The sequence below is a fragment of the Accipiter gentilis genome, chromosome 33 (genome assembly GCF_929443795.1).
Source record: "Accipiter gentilis chromosome 33, bAccGen1.1, whole genome shotgun sequence".
Taxonomy (NCBI): Eukaryota; Metazoa; Chordata; class Aves; order Accipitriformes; family Accipitridae; genus Astur; species Astur gentilis.
This window is the reverse complement of record NC_064912.1, coordinates 3,653,656-3,675,443: the sequence shown is the minus strand read 5'-3', so window position 1 is coordinate 3,675,443 and position 21,788 is coordinate 3,653,656. Positions and strand designations below refer to the sequence as shown.

Here is a 21,788-nt window from a genome sequence, read left to right as displayed (position 1 = left end):
TCACAGGATGGAGCTTGGGACCTTGGTGCTGGCAGCCACCAGGCAGCGACAGATGGTCCCACGCCCCAGGAGACAGCGCCTGCCACGCGGCTCCCTCCGGCTTGATCCAAATCCAAGCCCCGGCATGAGATTTTCATGCTGATGGACTGCAGCAGGAATCTGGGGTGTAAAACCAGGTCAGGGAGCCCCAGGCGGGGGGCAGGGATGGGCTGGCCCAGCTTGGTTATCTAACTCCAGCCTCCCTCCACATGCTCCATTCTCCCAGTTCATCACCTGGTCCATCACCTGCCTGCAGCGGGACAGGGCAGAGCTATGGCCAGCTCAGCCATCAAAGCATCACCAAGACACCTGGATCCCTCCCAAAAAGGGGGGTTTCTGCCTTCAGGAAGTGGCACAAAGGGCTGCCAGAAAAATCCCAGAGTCTTGCATAACCTCAGCTGCAACAACAAAAGCATGGCACCATTTACAAACAATGCAAAAGAGGATTTATTGAAACCATTCCGGTTAGACCAAGTCCTATAGGGCACAATTTGCAATAAGTTAAAGAATCAAACCAAACAGTCTTAGTGTTAAAAAACACACTAATACATAACACAGTGATATATGCCATCATCACCCATCTGAGTTATTGAATCAAGGCACAAAGTCATTCATTAAATACTGCAAAAAAACAATTACACAAGGAAATAAGCTGGAAAAAGGACTTGTTTTGTTAAGAAGGTGCTGGTTTGGCACTGATGCATTTAATTGAGCTGCCACAGGGAAATCTGCGTTTCCAAAGTATCTGGAAACATTAATGTACAACTTAAAGCCAGAAAAGCCCCCCAAAGCCAAAAATCCAGCTCTCCTGAAGGAACATTCAGTGTGCCTATGGGAAAGGTCAGGTCTGGGTAGGGATCGGAGGAGGGAGAGTGCTGAGACCGTGTGACTGCGGTGAGAATATAACCCAGGCAGCTTGCTCCCTGCCAGGGGAATTTCAGTGGGATGCAATCTGCATCCAGCACTCAGGTCAGAATAGCACGCAAGTCTGGGGCTCCAACTGCCCAGCTCCCACAGCCATGCTCCCATCTCTGCCCCAGCCGACTGAAGGGCAGGCTGAATCCAGCCCTCACAACTTGGGTTCTGCAGCGCTGGCGCAGCCTGTGATCCCTGCAATGCTGCAATGCTGGCACAGGGGCTTGCAGGGCTGCTAGGCTTCAGGTCTTTACTGTGCTGAGCAAAGAGGTGACTTAAGCTAGGGGAAAGGGACACAGCAAGGGAGCCTCCCTGCACCCCCAGACTTCCTCAGAAAACAGTTTGGAAAGAGAGGAAGAGAGGGGGAAGCCAACCATTTTGAGTTCAGGGTGCATCAGGGGTTGCGCAATGCTCTTCTGGGAGCACCCCCAGCTTCTTGCACAGCCGAGATGCCCCAGGACTGGACTCTGCCACCAGAGCACCACTGCAGAGGCCAGCAGCACTCATCCTACATGGCTCCCTTGACTGCCCGAGCTACCGGTCACAGGGCGGAGGGTGCCAGGGCACCCTTTAGGCAACTACCAGGCCAGCTGGAAGCAGGAGGTTAGCGTCCAGGCAGACCACTGATCCTGCAGTTCATTTTGCTGCAAGGCTGGGAGAGCTGAGGCTGTGCGCATGAGCCTGGGTGACACCAGCTGCCTGAGCCAGCAGCTGCCCTGCAGCCGGTTAAAGCTCAGCAGTTGCCACAAGAGCAGAACTGATGCCCAACCCTACACAACCCGACATTAAGTTTCTCATCCTACAGTATTTTTACACACACCCCAATCTGAGACTAGGCAAGGGAGGGAGGCACTGGCCAAACCCCAGCCCCAGCACTGCAAAACTTGAGAGAGGTTATTTTTAGGGCGTGTGTTTTCTGTCCACCTTCCTCTCACCAGTCAGATGGATGCCCAGCAGTGTATGGACAGGGCTCATACCTCAGTGCAGCTGGTAGGGGGACCACAGCTTTCAGGACTAAGCAGCAAATTCAAACCATTTTCCAGGCTTTGCACCTCACTTCTATAGTCCACACTGGTGCCCACCAAGGAACATGGCAGAGCAAACACACCACACTACAGAAGTCTCCAGGGGAGACATCATCTTCACACAGCAACCTGTCCCATTCCCTCGGGCTACCAGGCTGGACAGAGAGAACAGCACCTGAAGATCCTCACCCAGCATCACTTCAATTCCAACTGCAGGGAGGCAGCCCAAAGCTCTCTCTGGAGCTGTGCTGCAAAGAGAGCTTGCGTTGTTTCCCTGGGTGGCTCATGCCTGTCTTACAGCCTGCCCACCTCCTGGCAGAGGGGACAGTGCTTGGAGAAGACTCCTCAGCAGCTACAAGGCTGAAGGATTATTTACAGGGCAGCTGGCATTGCCACTTGGGTACAGGGCTCCCCAGAGCGGCAAGCCCAGCTCCCAGGATTGGTTAAAGTGCAATTCTACTCCGAAAAAATGTCCTAGATCCTCCGGCACCTCAAAACCAGCAGGAGAGGTGGTGTCTGTATGGGCAGGGACCAGCCAGCCTGGGCTCAGGGTGGATTTCTTCTCTCCTATAATCAGACTGGGGGCAGGGAGGAACATTGATGCATAAATCAGGTGGGAGACCAGCTCCCTTTCTGTCACCAATGCTGCACAGCCTGGCTGGAAAGGAAGCAGCAGAGGAGACAGAAACAGGTAGGCTCCTGAATGCAGAGTAGGGCACATGGAGCTGTTCTTAGGAGAAAAGGTCATTTTCTAAGTACAATGACACTTTAACCTGTGCTCTGCTGGCCCAGGTAACACCTAGCCACATCATCAGCCACGGCTGGGGTCTGTCACTACACACACCCCATGACTACTGAAGCAGGGGCCCAAATCCAGGAGAGGGCAATTGCAAATCAACCTGCAGCCAAGCAGCTCTCCCACAGCCAGGAGAGCTGACTCAGAAAGGAAATCTAACACCACACATCGAAGCTCCACTTCTCACACAAGCACCCAAGAAATAATGAATTCCGGCATCCCCAGCAAGCACGTGTTTTCCTCCAGACACAGGCTGAGTCAGCACAGTTCTGCGGGCACAGAAGGATCAAGGGGAAAGCCCTCTTCCCCGAGCTGACGACACTTCAGTGGTGGCCAAGCACTGAAGTCCCATCAGCTCTGAGGACAGATGCACTGGCAGCTGCCCCCACAGCCTGGGCATCCCCAGACACTGGGGGTGCTTCCCTGCCAGCCACACTTTGGTTTGCGGATCGAGAAAGGTAGCTTCCCATTTGAATCCGTGATCTGGGTTTGCAAAGAGCATGGCTGCAGAGGAGAGGCAGCTGGGAGACATCTGGCCCAGGGCAGACTCTCCCCCTCCCTCAGCAAGCTCACACTCGGCTGTGGAATCGCATCCTGTAGAGGCGGTCCCGGACATACTGCTCGCTGTCCACAGCCACCTGGCTCAGCCAGACCACCCTGCTCTCGGAGACATCCTCCTTCAGCTTACGCTTCATCAGAGACACTGACCCTGGCTCCTCACTGGGTTGAGGTCCCCTCAACAGCACGTAGCAGGCGTGACGGCTCCGCTCAAACAGTGTGGCTGTAACACAGAGCAGAGGGAAAAGCCTGGCCTAAGGTGTCTGTGTTCAGACTGGCCACCAGACCCAACACAGAGTCCAGGAGGTAACAGAAAGCCAGTGTCCTCCTGCACCTCCTTGTTGGAGGGCTGGAAGGAGAGGACTTACCATTGAATGCGATTATTTGGTCTGTGCTATTGCGGAGCTCCAACAGGACATTAGTGTAGGAAGGATGGAAAAGATACAGCTTCTGGAGAGGAGCTCTGGATCTCTGCAACCAACAGGACACTATCAGGACATGGACCCACATGTTATCCCAGAGACAACGCCAGCACCAGGCTCAGCTCGACAGAATACATCCCAGTCAGATACTTGTCCATGTCAGCCCAACTCATCCTGTCTGATGCCACTAGTACTAGCGTTGGGATTTTGCTTACTGCTTGGTCCTCTCCCTCCCCACCCCAAGCTTCCTGCAAACAGCAGACCTGTCTGCTACAGGCAGGAGACAGATTTTTGCCTTAGGGCTGGTAGAGTTAGCGAGGAAAGCACAGAAAGCTCAGCTGGTGCTCAGGCATTCTCCAAGACACAACCTGTCACTTACACTGCCAGCCACTGCCCCAGAGGGCTCTGTTACGCAGCTGAGCTGTGCATCGAGGCTGCCAGAGACTGTCTTGGCGCAGAGAGGATATTCACATGGCCACGGGAGATCACTGTGTGCAGTACTGCTGCAGGAGGCTCCCGGCCAAACAGCAGCAACTTCAGAGGTACCAAGCCAGCAGCCTCTCGCCTCACCAACAGTACCACACCAAGGCAGGGCTCTGGACAATCCAGTGACTTTGCTCATAGAGCCACTAAGTCCCTTTTCTCTACGTAACCAGGCTGAGGACGACAAAAGCTGCTGGTGTCACCACCAGCTGCTAGCAGTGATACCACTATGGACATTGTGAGGACCCAGTAGAGACCAGACCACTTACAGAGGTCTGCCTGCTTCTAGCAGACCAGACTGGTAAAAGACCCCACACCCAGTACAGGAAGCTGCAGTGTTAGTGGCACAGACAAACGCGAATGTGAACACTGGGAGAAGGGGGTAGTTTCACCTAATTCTGGCCCAAAGTCCAGAGAACAGCAACCATTCAGCAACACTACTCACTGTTTCATTTCCTGGCACCTGGTATTCACCCCAGATGAGGAAGGCGGAGCGGTGATCAGCAGTAGAAAGTGTGGCTGGCCCAGGGCTCTCTGCTCTCGAGTTCAGCTTCAGGTCCCACTGGACTGCTCCAGATCCACTCTCAACAATCATAACCTAGCAGGGAAGAAAGAAAAGGAACTCATACCAAAGAGCTCTAACAAGCCATGAGAGAGAAGTCAAGTCAGCTGTCCGTACCCCACACCGTCTATGGGAACAAGTATCTGACTCATGGGAAGATGAGGAAATACTTGAAGCTGAGCATCACAGAACTGTGAGACCTGGGGCGGGCCACGTTAAAGTCACAAGTTTTGCAGCTATTTCAAGCGGTTCAAAGCTCTGTCATTGAAGCTTCTTGCTGAGAAGAGAATTAAAGTGCCTGAGCCAGCTTCAATAACCTGTTGAAAGAGATCCTTTCCCAGCCTAAAGCTTCCTCAAATCAGCCAGAGGGAACACATCCCACCAGCTGTCATTGACTCAATGCCTGCTTGAGCTGTGACATGCAGAGAAAAGGGAAGTTAAAAGGAAGAGATTTCAAACCTTCTTCCTGTTGGGTCCAATTTCACTCTCAAGGACAATACCCAGAACATCAGGTTTGTAGTAACCAAGCAGCGGCTCACTAAGGGAGAGAAAGAGAAGGGACAGATCACAACGCACCCTTGATGGCATAGGCATGGGCTGTTCTTTCAGAGCAGCCTCTATCCTCCCTCAGCTTCCCTGGTAAGAAACTGGACCGCTACAATGTTAGGTTAGCCTGGTACTACTCCCAGCTCTGAGTCCAGTCCTAGGACAACCAGATCCCAGCAGGCACAGAATGAAGAATCAAAGCTTTGGGCTCCTCCACTTTGAAGCAGCACCTGACATTTGCTAGCAGAGGACACAACACAATAAGCATGATCCAAGTATGATCACAGAGCAGGGTCCTGCATTTCAAATAAATAAATAATAATAAAAAAATAGTGCCTGCCAGGACACTGCTGTTGCTGGGATCCTGGAAATGCCACATCTACCCCACATCAGTAACACTACCTCACAACACGGGAGACGTTGAGGGTCCACAAAGTCTGAAGATTTTGTGCATTGATTAGCATAGCCATCTCTGAGTTTACAACCAAGATGTTCTCCCGTGATCGCCCAGGAATTTTTGCCAGGTAACGAATGTCTCCAAAGCTGACAAAGGACAGAGAAATGATTAAGCTTTCTAGACTGTGGATGGTTTTATTGCAAGGTTTTGGTTTTTTCCCTGCACAGCAAATGCAAATATGAAATCGCAGCCTGCTTTCCCTCCTTTCCTGTGAAACCTTGACCAGGCCATCAACAACAGCCCCCTCTCTGAGCTTTGGATGTGCTCCTAGTCCAAAAGCCATGTAGCCAGGAAAGAACAAAGCCACACCAGGCCATCCTGTCAGGAACACCAGTACCCTCCACTCCACCAGCAACCAAGACGTAATCTCACACCTGAGAAAGGATAAGTGGTGCGTGGTGCGGTCAATGTTCTTCTCCCACTGAGGATCTTGCTCAAGGCTGGGAAGCTTAATTTCCATCCCAGTTGCTGCACTGTAGAGATCTTTCAGGGAATATGCATAGAGAGAGTTTTCTGTGAGGGAAAAAAAAAAAAAAAGCAAGAATGAGGGAGATAAATTATCCTGCCCTTGCTCTGAACTCTACGATTTTCTAGATCTGGCAGGTCAACTGTATTTTTAGGGTTTGCATCATAGAATTGTAGTGGCATTATGAGACTCAAGCCTGCTTTTGAATGCTTTTAACATCTTTATCTGTTCATAATCCAAGTGTTCCACAGTAATCATTTGCTATAAATGACTACTTAAACCTTACATTCTCAACATTTTTCAAATAAAATTACTACAGTACATAGCAAACCCTAGTTTAAGCAGAAGCCCCTCCTTCTCTTGGCCTTGAATAGCTCTTTCGCTAGGTGAAAGCATGACATAGCTTATAAGAATGCAAAACACTCTTTCAGACAACTGTTTAGTAATCCTCATTTCACAGTTATCATCACTCTTTCAGACTGAATTCACAAACAGAACTGTACCTGTATAGAAAAGGAAGTAGTAAGAAGAGTCCAGGTTCAGCCTGATATAGCGAGCTTTCCCATCCACGTTCAGGCTTCCAGTGGAGCCGATCTGTTTGCCATTTTTTCCTGAATGGATGAAGGTCTTAATCTACACAGTGAAGGGATTAAAAAAAAAAGAAGGTTAAAGCTGCATCGCACTGTTACTGCTCCAACTTGAGTGTTTTCCAATGCTTTTGAGCAGCTGGTACCGAGCAGCAGCTGAATGGGAACAGCATAGGCTCAGATGAAGTCTCTCCCTGGTTTTGGAGGTGTGGGCACGAGTTAGATGATCCCTCTGCTGTGAATACTTTTGCAAGTTTGAAAACCACTTCCAGCACAGCCACTTGCCCGAGATTTTACTACCTCTGCCAACCACCTTCCCTGCAGGCTGGGACCGCTGAACAGCAAGCTCCAGCTCTGCTAAGAACAGCAAAGATCGATTCAAGCCTACTGAGCAGTGACAATGATGGAGAGGACCTAAAGGCAGAAACAAAGCAGCATAGGGACACAGGGGAAACTTGGCTTCACATGGTAGCTCTGCTAAATATTTTAAGAGCCCTAATCTACTCCTCCTAAGGCTGACATGAGTCCAAGGGGATGAAAGAGCTGACAGGTTTCTTTATATTTTTTTTGCAGGGTAACAGAATCCACTAAAAACATTTCACCCAGGAGAATGAAAGATAAAATCAGGATCAGATTCAAATGGCTGGGGAACAGTCATGGTCTGGGGAGAGCAATGCACACTAGGGAAAAGAGAAACATCAGACCGAGACAAACAGTATCCATCAGAGATGCTGAGTCAGGCAGGAACCCTTCCCTCTTTCTTGAGAGGGAGGGACTGGGAAAGAGAAGGAAATCTGCTGCTCTCAAAGTGAATCTGGAGAGTCTGGCAGGTGAATAAGGGATAGAGTTTGCTGGGGAGAATGAAGAACACAGCTGGAGAGGGAGAGCAAAGCATCCACCGGCTAGTCCCAGCCTCCTGCACTGGGAGGAGACATAAACCAGCTCTTGTAGATCAGCTTCACCTTTACTCGCAAGCACTGGTTCAGCAGCTGCCCGGGGACAGTAACAGCCAAAGGTAGTCATACAGTGAGTGAGAATACATACCACCTTATTCACTGCATTGCTTAATACTTCTGTGTGCTGCTACAGGCGATGTATCCTGAAAAACACCATATTTTCCCAGGTGTATTTGTGCTGAAGCTTGCAGCAGGTAGGGGTCAGTAAGACTCAGAAAAAGCTGTCATCTAAACCCCCTGCACACAGACCCTTCCCCACGAACTGCTCAAAGCTCTGCCATTTCAGGAAACAGCAGTATAATGTAACGTTCAACTTCAGCCCTTGTTAGCAACAAAGCTAATTTACTTAAGTTCTGAATCTCCCTTCCGACGAGACTGTCTTTTTCCAAGCTGCAGAGCTCCACCCAAGCTCCCTACGTTTTTCGTGATTCTCCAAAAAGAATGTACTTTTACTTTAGTTGACAGAGTGCTTGCCAAGTCCAGAGGGAGGAAGGGATTTCATACCAAGATAGCTAGAGAGGTTAAATGGAAAACAAATCAAAAGGCAGTCCTGCAGAACAGAGACTACATTCAAACATTTCTTGGCCGCCTAAGATTTAAAAAAAAAAAAAAAGTCTTGAGATAACTGGGATAGCAAAAGCAAGGAGGACAGAAAACAGAAAAGAAATGTAGCAGTTGGAAAGGATAGAATTTCTGATGACTCTGGCAACAACAATGCTTTGGACAGCAAAACCCTATTTGCTTCTGGAGGACTCTGGTATGAGGACATGGGGCTCCCACTGCTCCCATCAGACTTACAGGGAACCATAACTTTTGTATGCTTTAAACAGGACAGACCGCACATGCAGATGATGCTGTACAGCTCAATCATGGATGCAGATGTTTTAGTATAAAAACACTTACAGCTACATGACCTTCCCCCTCTAAGAAATGGGAAAAGCAATATTGGAATGGAGATAACACAACTAGCAGTTATTTCACTAAATGAACCCAAGTCAGAATTAACCAGTGCAGTGACACTAGGAAGAGAGCCATGCAAAGCAGACCCCAGGCAGCAATATGAAAGGTATCAGAAAAAGGCAGTGGTGCTACAAAAGTGCTGGCTGTCAGTCGTGTTTTGATCTAAGAGGCAAACCTGTCAGGGTTTGTTCACTTCCACTTCTCTGAGTTGAGTCCCAGAAAACTGCAAGCTCATCTAGCCTAGGCTCACTCCAAACACAGCTCAGGAATGCGCAGTGAGGAGCTTAGACTGAAAAGGGGGAGGGATTTCTGATTGGCTTTTTTCTTTTTTTAAACCATAAAACACTTGCATTGATTTGGGAGTACATCTCTGTAGGGTGGGAAAGAACCTACCTCAAACCCACAGATATCAGAGGCCTCTGGACACTTCCTCTTAGATCACAAGATCGAAATAAATAGCATTCCTGCCATGCCCTGTGGCCCAGCCACTGGGTTTATCATAGCTTCAGAGTGACATACCTTATCTGCTGTAGCAATAAAGATTATCAGGTCCTGAAGTCCATCACCATCCACATCTGGAATCACCGACAGGGGAGTCAGCACAGTATAATTAGCTCCAAAGTCACTGGACTGTCTCCACCGAACTTCCCCTAGAAGACAATTATTGGGAAACATTCACTAAAATGCACTTTAGGTTGAAAGGCTTTTAACGCCCCTACTCCTCAAGGTACTTTGCAGTAGCCAGCCATTTACAGCCCATCAGCACCGCAAACCAACCACATTTATGCTCATCATGGGGTACTTTGCTGCATTTCTGCATTTCAAATGAGTCCCAGCATCCATCCACAATTTCAACTTATACTGGAAAGTAATTCTAGCTGTCTGCACCAATGCAGCCAAACATTCTAGGCACAAATCAATTCACAGGGCACAAAGGACAGCTTGCTTTTCTTACACCTTAGGTTAACAAGCTTCCCAGCATCTTCATGGCATGGAGGATCCTTTTTTGTGACCTAAAATCTTGCCGCTGTGTACTTAAATCTGTGCAGACATTTTAAGACCATAAAGCAGCTAAATTCTGATCACAGTGTTGCAGCTACTCCGGACAAAAGTATGCTGCAACTTGCCTCCTGCAGATGTTCCTGCAGATGTTCCACACTGACATGACCAGCCACAAGTCAGTTCACATACACCTCTCCCTTGTCCAAAGAACATGCACAGCACGTTCAAACTTGTTTGTAAATAGAGGTAGCAGAGCTTTGGTTTTTAAAAAACGGTGTTTGTGTTGTGGGGGAGTTTCTCTTCAGCAGCTCCAGGCCACTTGGGTGACTTTACTCCATACACTCTGCCCAGGGCTGCTGGCCACTTTCCAGTCACTGCCCAGTGGAATGTGCAGAGGAATTCGGGGCGGGGAGTTGGGGGGGGAGGCCGGTGGGAGTTTTTCTTTTTAAGGAAGACTTAAGTGACTAACTAGGTGCTCAGAAGGGAAAGGCCTACCCTCCCCTTTAAACAGTATCACAGACAGCAATCATCATTTCAGGAATGCAAAGTAATCATCTGTTCTTTGTCAGGAAGGCAGTTGCACTGAAGGTCAAGAAATTACTTACTACCTGACCCCGTCTGCAATAATTTAAGGCAGGCTGTATTTCCAGTAGGATTCCTTCAAAGCTTTTACTGAAACGCTGCAAAAAAATACTTGGATTTGTTACTATGACAACAGATGTGAAGTAGAAGAGTGCCCCTAGGAAATCATGGGAAGGCAAAGAATTTTACCTCCGAAGAAAGCAAGCAGGCAAAGGAAGGAGAGAACTTAAGTTTTAAATAACTATTTCCTGGCTGCAGCACAGACCAAAGCTAAAACAGTAAGACCAGGCTGATAAAATTCGCATTTCAGTGCATAAGGCTCTATTCTTTGCTGCTTAGACAGTAGATATAGTTTTCGAGGAAGCATCTTACTCTCTTAAAAGAGCAGTCTGACTTAATAGAAACAGGTAACGGTGAGATGGATTCAACACAAAGGACTTGAGAAGCTTTCATGCTCTAACACAAGTCCCAAAGAGCACGAACTGTGAATCCAGACCCATCCTGCTCCATCGACAGGAGATGGGACTATCCTGTCCAACGTCTAGAGTGCTACGGTGCTTCCTCAGAGCCCGAGGTCACAGCAGAAGCATGGCAACAAAAGCCAAACTGGAAATTAGACAAGTGCCTAGACAGCAAATCTAACCTGGGTGAAAAGGGGTTTTTTTCGGTCCAGAAGGAATAATAACATTAGGACTTAGATGACTGACTTCAGCTCTCACTTCAAGCAGCCACAGAGGACACAAAGCAGGATTGCTTGCTTCGGGCTGGATGAGGTCCAGACACAGAGCCACAGACTGCTCTCCCAGTCTGCAGCTCACAAGCTATCTGAGCTAAAGGCAGGTCTTTTCTACTGAGCAGTGTTAGACCCCTCTCCCACGCCCTTGCCCACTTGTTTACCAAACAGCTGTAAGCTCCTGGCATCCACCATACAGTGGATGTGAAGAAATATCCCCTTTCGGTTTTTCTGAACCTATCACTTGATAAAAGAACCATGGAGCAATGAAGAATTGCAACAGGAAATCATCATTCCCTGTTCTACGTATCACTCATAATTTTATAGACTAATTTCTCCCTGTTGCACATTCTCCAGGCTGAAGTACTGGTTTATTTAGTGATTTCTGGCACAGAAGCAATTTCAAACATCTTACCATCATGGTCCCCTTTCTGCCATGTCCCTTAGGAGACCAGAACTGCTCACAAGGCTCACAATGCTGGCTACTGGAGGATAAGGTGAAGAGAGAAGGTGTAACAAAGCACTTACTCCTGTCCTCTTCCTTAAGACTCTGCTTCTGGCCCTGGCAGAGATGGAATACACAGCTACACAGACTTTTGCTTTGACATGGAACAGCTAATCTTAAGCTCTTGCGTCCCAGTTTGCTTGTAAGATAAACATGCAGGAATGTGATATGTCCCACACAAACAGAAGCATGCAATCCTACACTTTCCTTCTTGTTTGCTCAGGTCACTTATTCTGGCAATGAAGAAAATAAGACTTAACACAACTCAAATTGATAGAAAAGCACTAACTTTATCAGCATTTAAAGATCAAAACCATATCAGACATTTTCAGATGATAATCTGCCTACCTCTCCTTCAATCTTCCTACAGGCAGAGGCTAGGCAGCCTGAAAGCCCTGGAATCTCACCAATCCTCCATGAGGATGAATCATTAACAACTAAAGACTGTTCTGACTACTGTTTTTAGCACAATGTGATGTAAGTCAGACTTTGCCACTTTAAATACATTTAGCCTATTTATATACATTTTATTCTGATCTGTCCTCCTAACCCCCAGTAAAAGTCAACTATGCTAAGAAGCCCCTTTTAACCTACTTAATTGCAAAAGGGTATCAAATACGCCAACTTCTGGGTCATTCATTTTCTATCTGAAGCAATTTTTCGTCTCTTGCTTTTAATTTATCTATGGCATGTTTTCTTACCATATTGTTGCTGTGACCTGTGGCTTAGCCTGGTTCTGTCTCTCCATGCTTATGCTATGTCTTTACAGTGGTCTTTAGCTATATGCCTTTGGCTCGGCAGTCACCATTCTACACTTGACCTAAAAGCAACTACTTAATTAATAGTCTATAAATAACCTGTGCTAAAGCCTATTGATGAGGGAAATAGTGCTAAGATATCTCAGTTGGTACAGAAGCTTTCCAGCTCTGTGTGTGTCTACACTTCTATCTACACTGGAAATCAAAAACTTCACTACATTTTGCTCAGATTCCCTAGAGCTATACCTCTTGCTATTTATCTCTCCCAAATTTTGGGTGGGAGGGGTTCAATACCAGATACAGAGGATAAGATCCTAGGCATGCTTCCAAGGCATTGTTTAGAACCTTTGAAACAGTGACCCCCAAAATGGAAATGTATTTCAGGCTTCATCAGCAAGCAAAGTTCAAGGTGTAGCAGGTGGTTACTGCCCTGTTCCTAGAGAAGTACAGGCACTCTTTACCCTCACCCTGTGTTAGGCAAGATGATGATGAATTTCTCCATCTATAGGTTCAGAAATGAAGAAGGTTTTCCAGAGAAACCAGGCAAAATCCTGGACTACTGAAACAGACCAGTGAATACTTATCCTGAGTGCTCTCCTTGATGACTTTAAAATCATAAATCCCTAGAACTCCCACTCCTCTTGCCACTGCAGGTACTCCTAGCACTCACATGCAAATGACTGAGAAATATTGCAGGTGCAGGTTTGTGTCCAACCCCTGAGAGTATAAAGTAACATTCACAGCTAGTGACTGCTTCTCCTGTTTCAACAGCTGTTGAAACGCTGGTCTTACAATACAGCGGCTGGCACAAACCATCACAACAGAGTCCAGCCTTTGGAACAGAGAGGCTGAGAGAACAGGCACTTCTCAATGGCTCAGCGAATGGCTCTGGCAAGGTTTTCAAGATAATAAATACCCTGCACCCATTGTTCATGTACCAGCATGTCATGTCACACTGACGTCCCCAGCCTCCGAGGTCTGAAGGTCACCAGGTGAGGAAAGCAAGTAGCACTGTCCCCTGTATGGCAGCAGTACTCTGCTCCCCACTCACCTGTCCTCAGGTCAACTGCGGTAAGAGACACCGGCTTCCCCACGACCAGGCAACCCTGGGCCTCAGCTGCCCCGAGCTGCTTGATGCCACACTCCATCCACTCAACCTCCTCGGCAGCAGGCCTCTCCCAGAGCACTCTGCCGTTTGTGCCAGACACAGCAGCAACGAAGGCACATGGAGAAGGCAGACCTGAAGAGAAGAGATGTCAGAGGGAGTGCTACCAACACCTACCCTTGCTGCTCCGCACTACCCAAGAGCTGGGACTCACCCCGTTCCTCTTCCCACCCAGCTAACCTGGTTTTCTCTCCCAGACCCACAGCAGCATCACTAATTAGAACTAAAAGAGAGACAACAGCCCTTTTACTACAAGGTTTTCTGTTTCTGAATCACGCTACCTTCATCCGAACAGGTTGTGTTGAAGCTGCTGTTGCCATTGCTAGCTTTGAAAGCAAAGACGACATCTTGCACTTTGTCTTCATTCGCATCTTCTATAGCGAGAAACCGGTAGGCCACTGTAAAAGAGACCACAAGCCAGGCGCTGGTGAGGATTGCCTCAACCAACAGCAGAGCTACCTGGAGCAAAACACAAATTCCTAGGGACCTACTCGCTGCCTCCATCTCTGACAGTGTAACATCAAGACAAATTGGCTTTTATATTAAAAAAAGCCATCTACATAAGTACCAAGGACTGGAAGTTAGTGCCAAAGGATTTTTTAAATCTGCTATCCCCCAGAGGATTTGTCTTTTTTTAAAGCCAAGCAGCCAGAATTTGAACTATGATGAAAAAAGAACAACTCTGGTCTTGGTGTGGGGTTGCTATTGCCAAAATAAAATAAAAAAAACCCAAAACAACAAAACCCATGAAACCCAGCCCCAGATATTCCATCTTTCTCACCCTCAGATAGCAGCCTTCTTCAGCTCACAGTAGCAGAACTTGGGATTTCTGCATTAACACACAAAGCTCATTCCCCACTGGTGAGCACTATCTCTGCGTTTACAGCATAACTAGCACACACCCACTGCACATAAGATTAAAGAAAAGCTTTCACAGAAGCAAATGCTGAGCCACCAGGGAGCAGTACCCCGGCTAAAGAGCTGACTTAAAGCAACTACAAATTTGTGCAATTTATTAAAAAACCCAAGATGCAATTCCTCTTCTCCCCTTCCTGTTAGCCACGGAGAAAAGTCAGAAAGTCATACCAACAGAAAGAGAATGCCTAATTGTCCCCAAACCTCAGCTCAGACTTCAAGGAAATATTTTACAGACCAAACTTCAACAACGATTTATTCCCAGATACCCCTCCCCGGTTTTTTGTTGTTTTTTTGTTTGTTGGTTTTTTTTTTCCAAATGAGGCCAGCCTGCTACCTTGTTAGAGCTTCAGAGCAGCATCTAATTTCTCCATTAGATCCTGTAAACACCTCCTGGAAGGCCACTCCAATTATGACAGGCCACTGCTTATCCAGGTCAGGTATTCACAGCTCTAACTCCCAAGAGCAGCATCCCTGCAGACCTGGCTCCAGATTGTGCTTAGGTAGAGGTCCACAATTCAAATTCGTGGCACATAAAGGAAAAGAACTGTTGGTAAATATTTATTCTGCTACAGCAAGCTCACCTGCATTGTCATAGTTTCGGAACCATGTTCTTTCTGAAACTGGCCTCTCTGGGCAAGGAATGATAAATGAGAAAGCAAACACAATTATCAGACACAGAAATAATGAGATGAAGAAGGCAGCAGTGCGCCACCGTGACAGCCGTGAAAGTTGCGATGACTGCTTGCTGACAATTCTTCTCTCCACAGAGTTTTCATGGTTCTCTTGAGCTTTTACATCCTCAGCCTTCAGAGGGTGGATCTCAGCTTCCGAGTCTTTGTTATCCATTGCAGCTCATTCATCGGTATTCAGACGCCCTTCTCCCCCCTCACCTGCAACAATGGAAAGAGCAGTTAAAACAGATTTTGGAATATATCCAAAAAACCCATCAAAATATTCTGTTACTACCTGATATTCACGCGGTCAAATCAGTGTATTGTCACAGAGCTGGATACAAAGTGCCGTTGGTACCAGAACTCTCCCACATGGAGCAACAGGGAGAGACCATGGGATGCAGGAACAGCACTATTTCTTCTTCAGAGGAGGAAATCAGCTCTGCTAGACCCAGACAAAGAAGGCTACAGTGTCTATGCAGAATAGACTGACTGGTCTGTAGATCCCACTCATGAAAAACACGACAAAAGCTCCTGTTGCTGCAAAGACTTCTTGCCGCCTCCCGTGCATGTCAGTCTGACTCCTGGCTGGAGAGGTGAAAGGAAACACTCATGACCTTTATATTCCAACATAAGGCTGTTCCCTACTGTAATGAGCACTTGAACTTCCCCAGGAGAGCGAGAGAGAACAAACACCAGCATCTTCTGTATAGCAACAAACCAAAGCTCTTCAACACCTTCTCAGATGAGAAACTACCTGAGAAGTTTAGCAACTCAGCCTTGTAGAAGGCAAGAGAATGATCACTTCCCTCCCCAGAGGAAAAAGACGGCATGAGTTGAGACTAAAATCAGGAAAATTTGATTTAATCAGAATGTAAGAAGAGCTAACAACTGCTATTTTAGTTTCTCCCGTTTAAATCATAATCTCAAGCTACAGCTACAGTAGCAGAGGGGTTCTGTGCTAATTTGTTATAAAAAGGGGAAAAAAAGAAAAAGCCCTAGTTGGTTACAGAAACATGTAACTCATTACCCACAACAACAATAAAAATCAATGTCATATACAGTTTCTCTAATAGTTCCTTAAAAAAAATAGCGAAAGGGAAGAAATAAAGAATAATACATTTCAGTAGCCTTGGAAAAAGCTGCACGACAGTGTCATAAAAAGTTATATCAGAGCAAATAAACATGACAACCGAGCCAATTTTCCATGACTGTGCCCCAGCAGTCACATGCCTAGATTGTCCACTGGAGCAATTTACTTCCCCAGCAGAAAATAGCTTAAACTCAGCACCAGCACACAATGCAGAGAGCTTCGGCTTTCAACTCCAACAACAACAGGGCTCGTTATGTCTCACGTTTCATGCCCAAGTTCATTTACAGGTTGAAAGAAACACAAGGTGAGAGTCACCCTCGGGAGGCCAGCCTCCTTCAGGCAGCTGTGGCTCAACCAGAGGTCTCGCCTCCCCAGGTTGTCCCTGTCCCACCACAGGGAAGAGCTGCAGAGGCCTCTTCTCTTCTGCCATGTAGGTCTGTCCCGGACAGACCTACAGCAAGGCAGGGGTTGAGCGCATGGGGCAAGCAGGACAGCCTGGCACGCTGCTGTCAATCCCCTAGCTAACCTCAGCGACTGCTGGACTTATAAGGCTGGAGTTATGAAGCACTTACTCCAAGCCAAGCACTCTGGTATTTATTCCATGACAGCACATCAAGTACAAGATCTCGCTCCAGACAATTTAATTCAAGCTGCACAATACCATGCAAATGCAGTTAAATCAATAATGTAGAAGTTGTATCTTATTCCAAAGATCTTACTCCAAAGACCTCATCTACCCTTCTCATCAGTCTGCTGGCAACAACAGAGACACCCTCACGAGGCTGGCTGTTTCCAGACCAACCGCAGGCACCTGACAAGGGTAGGAAGGCTCCAGATGGAAAGGGGAAGAAAAGAAAGAGTCATGCATTCAGCCTTCCCCCCGACCTGGCCATCACGCTGGCAGGCCGAGCACCACTCTGTTACGGAAGCCGGCCGAGCACCAGACCATTAGCAGGTTCAAGGTACAAGGCTCCAGGCACAGGCTGAGCAAATGATTTACCAGAGCAGAGCAATCACCACCGCAGCGATGGGGGACAGTAGCCGGAATGGGTTACACGACCTCCCTTGCGATGAGGCAGATGGCTTGTGCGTCTCTGGCATGCCTGTCTCCAGCAGCAGGGAGAGGTGGATCTTCTTGAATGCTGTGGTAACCAGTGTCCATGGCACAGGCTGCGACAGGGCTCCAGCACAACCCCACCAGTCTCTCCAGCAGAACCCTCCACAGACCCCCAGCACAGAGCCAGGAAACTGCCAGGGCATGGCCAAGTGCTTCCAGCACCTATGAGACTTCCCAAGAAGAACCAAAACCAGGCTTCTCCCCACTTAGTCCAAAAGGGACACCATCGTAAAACTGTATGGAAGGCGTATTTTTATGACTCACTATAAATCACACCATTGTCATCTAGATTGGGATGAGAACAATAAAAAAAGTGGTAATTATCCTGACAGCCCCAGCAATTCCCCTTCTTTTGCAGCAATGACCCTAGGAGCCACTGATGACAAAGAGCCCTCAATGCCTTTAAAGCAATTCTTTCTCTTTTCTTTCAGGGTTTGAATAATGCCCTTTGCACCCCTGCCAGAGCAGAGGCGGTGCCAGAACAACGACCACAAAGGTCAATGGCAAAGACTCAAACAATGCGGGAAATCCCATGGCCCACAGTTGCCAAAGTACGTGCTGGCAGCATGTGAAACGGTCAGAACTCTGAACGACAAAGAAGTCTGGTAATCAGTTTAATTGAAGACAAGCAAAAAACGATAGTGTGCATTTCAGATTATTTTACTGTCCTCTAGCAGCCGGCATTTTGTCTCCTGCTGGTAGAGGACACAAAACAATTCACCGGAAAGTTTAATGCATCCAGGCACCTTGCAAGGAAATAGGCAGCGACAGGATCCTGTGTTGCTGCATTATTAACACACGCTGCATGCACTAGATCTCGTAGCTAGCACCAGCTCTCTGCCTGGGGATGGGAGGCCTCACCAGTAGAAAACATGGGAGAAAGACTTCATAGAAAAGGAAATCATAAGAAACCACATGCGACAGACCTGAACTGAAGCCATACAGCTGACAGAGTGCTGCAGTACAGCCAGGATCTGCATGTTGTACGAATTCCATTTGCTGGTGTGCGCACTTCCATCGCTCCCCAAGCTTTAAAGGCCACTTACCCCAAGCAATGGGATGAGGTAGGAGCAGTCACGGATCAAAGCCAAGGAGGAACAAATACCCTTTCCCATCCCACAGAAACAATGCTGCGCTTAGGACAAACACAGCTTTACTCACCTTCATGGGGGACTGACTTTCCTCTTCTCCTGAAGCTACAGCGCAGATTTACAGATCTGATCTGAATCAAACCAGTGAAACTAGTGCAGCAAGCGGTTAGTGCCAAGCCACAGTTAAATCCAAGAGACAAACTATCATTACCAGTCAGCTAGAACTGCCCGACAAGCACAGAGAACTGCATACAGTCAGATGTATGAAGACTGGCGACAGAAGCCATTTAAGTGTCAGTCTGATGGAAGGTTTAACTCATTTTCCAGCCATAAAATACCAAACCACAGCATTTGTAATCTCACCAGGCACCAGTTCTTCCTGGAAAGTTTCTAGCAATGTATCATAACTTAGATTTGATGTTCAACATGTTTATATCTCTCACAGAATGATGAAATCAGCTTCTGACTGGCCATTTTAGGAGCCCAAACACAGCATTGGGCTGTTTTGGTTCTTGTTTGTTTGTTTGTTTGTTTTAAGCACCTTACAGGTTTCCTTCCTGTCAGACAGAAATTGTTGAAGCCCCAAGCTGCAGTCAGTAATGACAAAACAGCTTCCAAGTTTTGCTCTGAATAAGATGCAATGTTCCCTTCATAGCTGCCTTCCACGAGCAGACCGTTCAGTTTTGATCCCATGTACACCGCGGCACTGCAGCAAACTTTCCGGACAGTCACCTGCTGCAACACTAAGACATTATTGGGTCATTTCCCTTTTCTGCAGTCCCACTTACATCAGGGTCCAGCCAAGAGGAAATAACGCATAAGATTCCCCCCTAAATGAGGAGATTTTCCTTTCCAAGTACACTCAGACTGCACTCTGTACACAAGCTTATTGTTTTGCTGGGTCATCTGCAGCTCATAACTCTTTCTTGATATAAGGCTGCAGCCACAGGCTGGCAAGAACTGCCTCAAGGAGACCATCCCCTTCGGACACCGGGGTACCTCTGCTTCTGCTCGTGTCCCTGCGATGTTGGTAAGGACACAGTTTGTAACCCAGATCACACCAAAGATAACACAGGTACCCAGCTCAGAGAAATATCCGCATTCTGCTGCTACAGCTGTCCTTTCCCCTCCCCTCCCCTCCCCCTTGCTATTTTGCCTCTGTTAACACAGATCTCTTCAAAACATCAGGTTCTTCTTAAATGACACTTAACCCTCTGGTGCAGACACAACACCTGCCACAGAACATTCACAGCAAGAGAATTACAACTCCTCCAGAGCGCAACCAAATGTCACTTTAGAATGTGACACATTTGTCATTTGTAAGAGAAAAGTCCTCTTTCCCAGGGCAGTTTTCACTACAGTCAGGAGTTCAAGTAGGGAAACTCGATCTGTTTAGCAAAGAGCAAGACACAATCCAGTACTTTTTCCAAGAAAGTAATGGGAAAAGCAAAACTCTAAGATGAAGAACAGCATTAAAGCTGCAAAACTGTGTGGATCTGATTACAGGTTAGGCCAGTAATAACAACCGAGCAGCAGAAACACGTGCCATTTATCATCCCAGAACTTAGAAGCTTCGCAGGATCAAAGCCAGACTGTTGCAGATCCCTTGCGTCAACCCCAAGAGCAGTAGTTAGCGAGTTGTTTGAATCGCTCACGTTAGAGACATCCCCACCTCATCCACAGGGCTCCCCTGCTTGCGTCAGAAGCACAGCGGCTTCTCCACACTGCCAGAGATTTAACACACTAGGGGCTTTGGAGAGATCTCGGTGCATTAAAACCCTTTAGAAGCAGCTGTGGTCAGTTCATGTAGGTTTATTAAAAGACAAAAAAGAAAGCACATTTTTTAAGTGGAGCACTTGTTCCACAGGTCACAAACTCCGTGCTGCCCGCTGGGTCCTTGCTGCACAGCCTAGAGAGGTTTATGGCAGCATGAAGCAACAGCCTTCCTCCAGCCGCTGCTGTCGTTGTCAACTATCTCCAAGAGAAACCTCTTTTTTCCTCCCCCAAAATGGAATTTTTCTTTTCCCCTCTTGCACATGTACATGGAGGAAAGCTCATTCACAGGCCATTCCACCTGCACAGCCAATGCCCAGCCTTGTGGAGCCTCTCAGCTTCCAGCCTCCACAGGCAGCCCCACGACCAGGGCCCAATTCTGCTCCGGCACTGGGGAGGGCTGGCTCCAGTTGCACCGAGCCATCTCCCGCTGCAGGGCAGGCTGACCCTGCAGTTAAGTAAGAGGTTTTTGCTTTCCAAAATAAGGAAAAAAAAGGTGGAAATGGAATAGATTGGAATTTAACACACTAAAGCATTCTTCTTTCTGCAAGAAATGCTCTAATTCATGCCTGCAGACTAGGCTTGTGGCCTGCTGAGGAAAAGAGAAACATGATTTTGAACCCTCTCCAGGAAGAGTGCTGAAGGCTGCGTGCTGAGCTCTGTAGAGGTGAGGGGTTTCTATTTGATTGAAATACAGGCTCGCAGTAGCAAGTGCTGTGTAAGCATCTCCCCAGGACTCATACGCAGCCTGACAACCAACCACACGGGATAAACTAGCTCAGATTAAACGGCAGATTACAGCAACAAGCTACCTCGGCAGAGTCCGTGGCTTTTGCAAAAGGGATTAAATTCTCTCCCGGGCTTCTCGACATGGTTTTGGGCAACTTCTTGCGCGACCCCTTCCGATCGCAGGGAAGGCACCAGGACTGGGTCAAGCGCAGCAGGAAGCGCTTAAGAGCCGCGGCGTTTCGCAGCGCTGCTCCCCACCCCGGCTCAGCCTGCAGGCCAAGGCAGAGGCGGCCTGGGAACCAACCCCGCCGTTCGCCCCCGCGGCCCAGCAGCGGCCGGCCGGCCGGCCCACCGGCTTCACCGAGCCCCTCGCTTCTTCCCAGCTCCCGCTCCGGCACCGCGCTGTTCCCGCCGGCGGCTCCGGCTGCTCCAACCCGCGCCCGCCCTGCCGGAGCCGGCGAGAGGGCCCGGGCAGCGGGAACGCTTCAGGAGCCGACTCCATTCCCCGACAGGCACCCCCGCAGTGCCGGAGGCAAGCCCAGGTTCTCGGGGCGCAGCGGAAGGCCGCACACCCGAGGGGGCGGCCAGAAGCCCGCCTTGCCCCCGCGGCCCGGGGCGGCTCGCCGCGGCCCCCGCCCTGCCCGCCGGCTCGCCGCGGCCCCCGGCCCGGCCTCCCCCCGCCGCCGCGGGAGGCCTCGCCGCGGGCCGGGCGGCACCGGCAGTGACCGACTCCCGCCGCGCTCCCCACTCACCCCGCCACCGCCGTCACTTCCGCCTCCGTCCCCCGCCGCCTCCCGGCGGAAGCGACGCCGCGACGCAGGTGACCGGCTTCCGCCCCGCCCGGAGCCGCGCCTGCGCAGTGTGGCGGGTGGCGCGTCC

At 48.6% G+C, this 21,788-nt stretch overlaps 1 protein-coding gene across 4 annotated transcripts; it reads right to left on the bottom strand.

The window, feature by feature from the left end:
• Positions 1-468: 468 nt before the first annotated feature.
• FAM234A (family with sequence similarity 234 member A) lies at positions 469-21,709 on the bottom strand. 4 transcript variants are annotated; one of them, XM_049790993.1, is made up of 13 exons: positions 21,662-21,707; positions 15,402-15,694; positions 15,017-15,325; positions 13,799-13,915; positions 13,404-13,592; positions 9,292-9,422; positions 6,773-6,902; positions 6,178-6,316; positions 5,749-5,889; positions 5,260-5,338; positions 4,684-4,836; positions 3,702-3,804; positions 469-3,556 (listed from the first exon to the last, which is right to left on the bottom strand). In XM_049790993.1, exons 3-13 carry the CDS (start codon positions 15,279-15,281, stop codon positions 3,345-3,347), a joined length of 1,659 nt encoding a protein of 552 aa, XP_049646950.1. In that variant the 5' UTR covers positions 15,282-15,325; positions 15,402-15,694; positions 21,662-21,707; the 3' UTR covers positions 469-3,344. The 4 variants fall into 4 exon arrangements, with proteins under 4 accessions (XP_049646950.1, XP_049646948.1, XP_049646949.1 ...); XM_049790991.1 differs by lacking the exon at positions 21,662-21,707 and adding an exon at positions 17,200-20,962; XM_049790992.1 differs by lacking the exon at positions 21,662-21,707 and adding an exon at positions 18,478-20,962.
• Between the last annotated feature and the right edge of the window lie 79 nt (positions 21,710-21,788).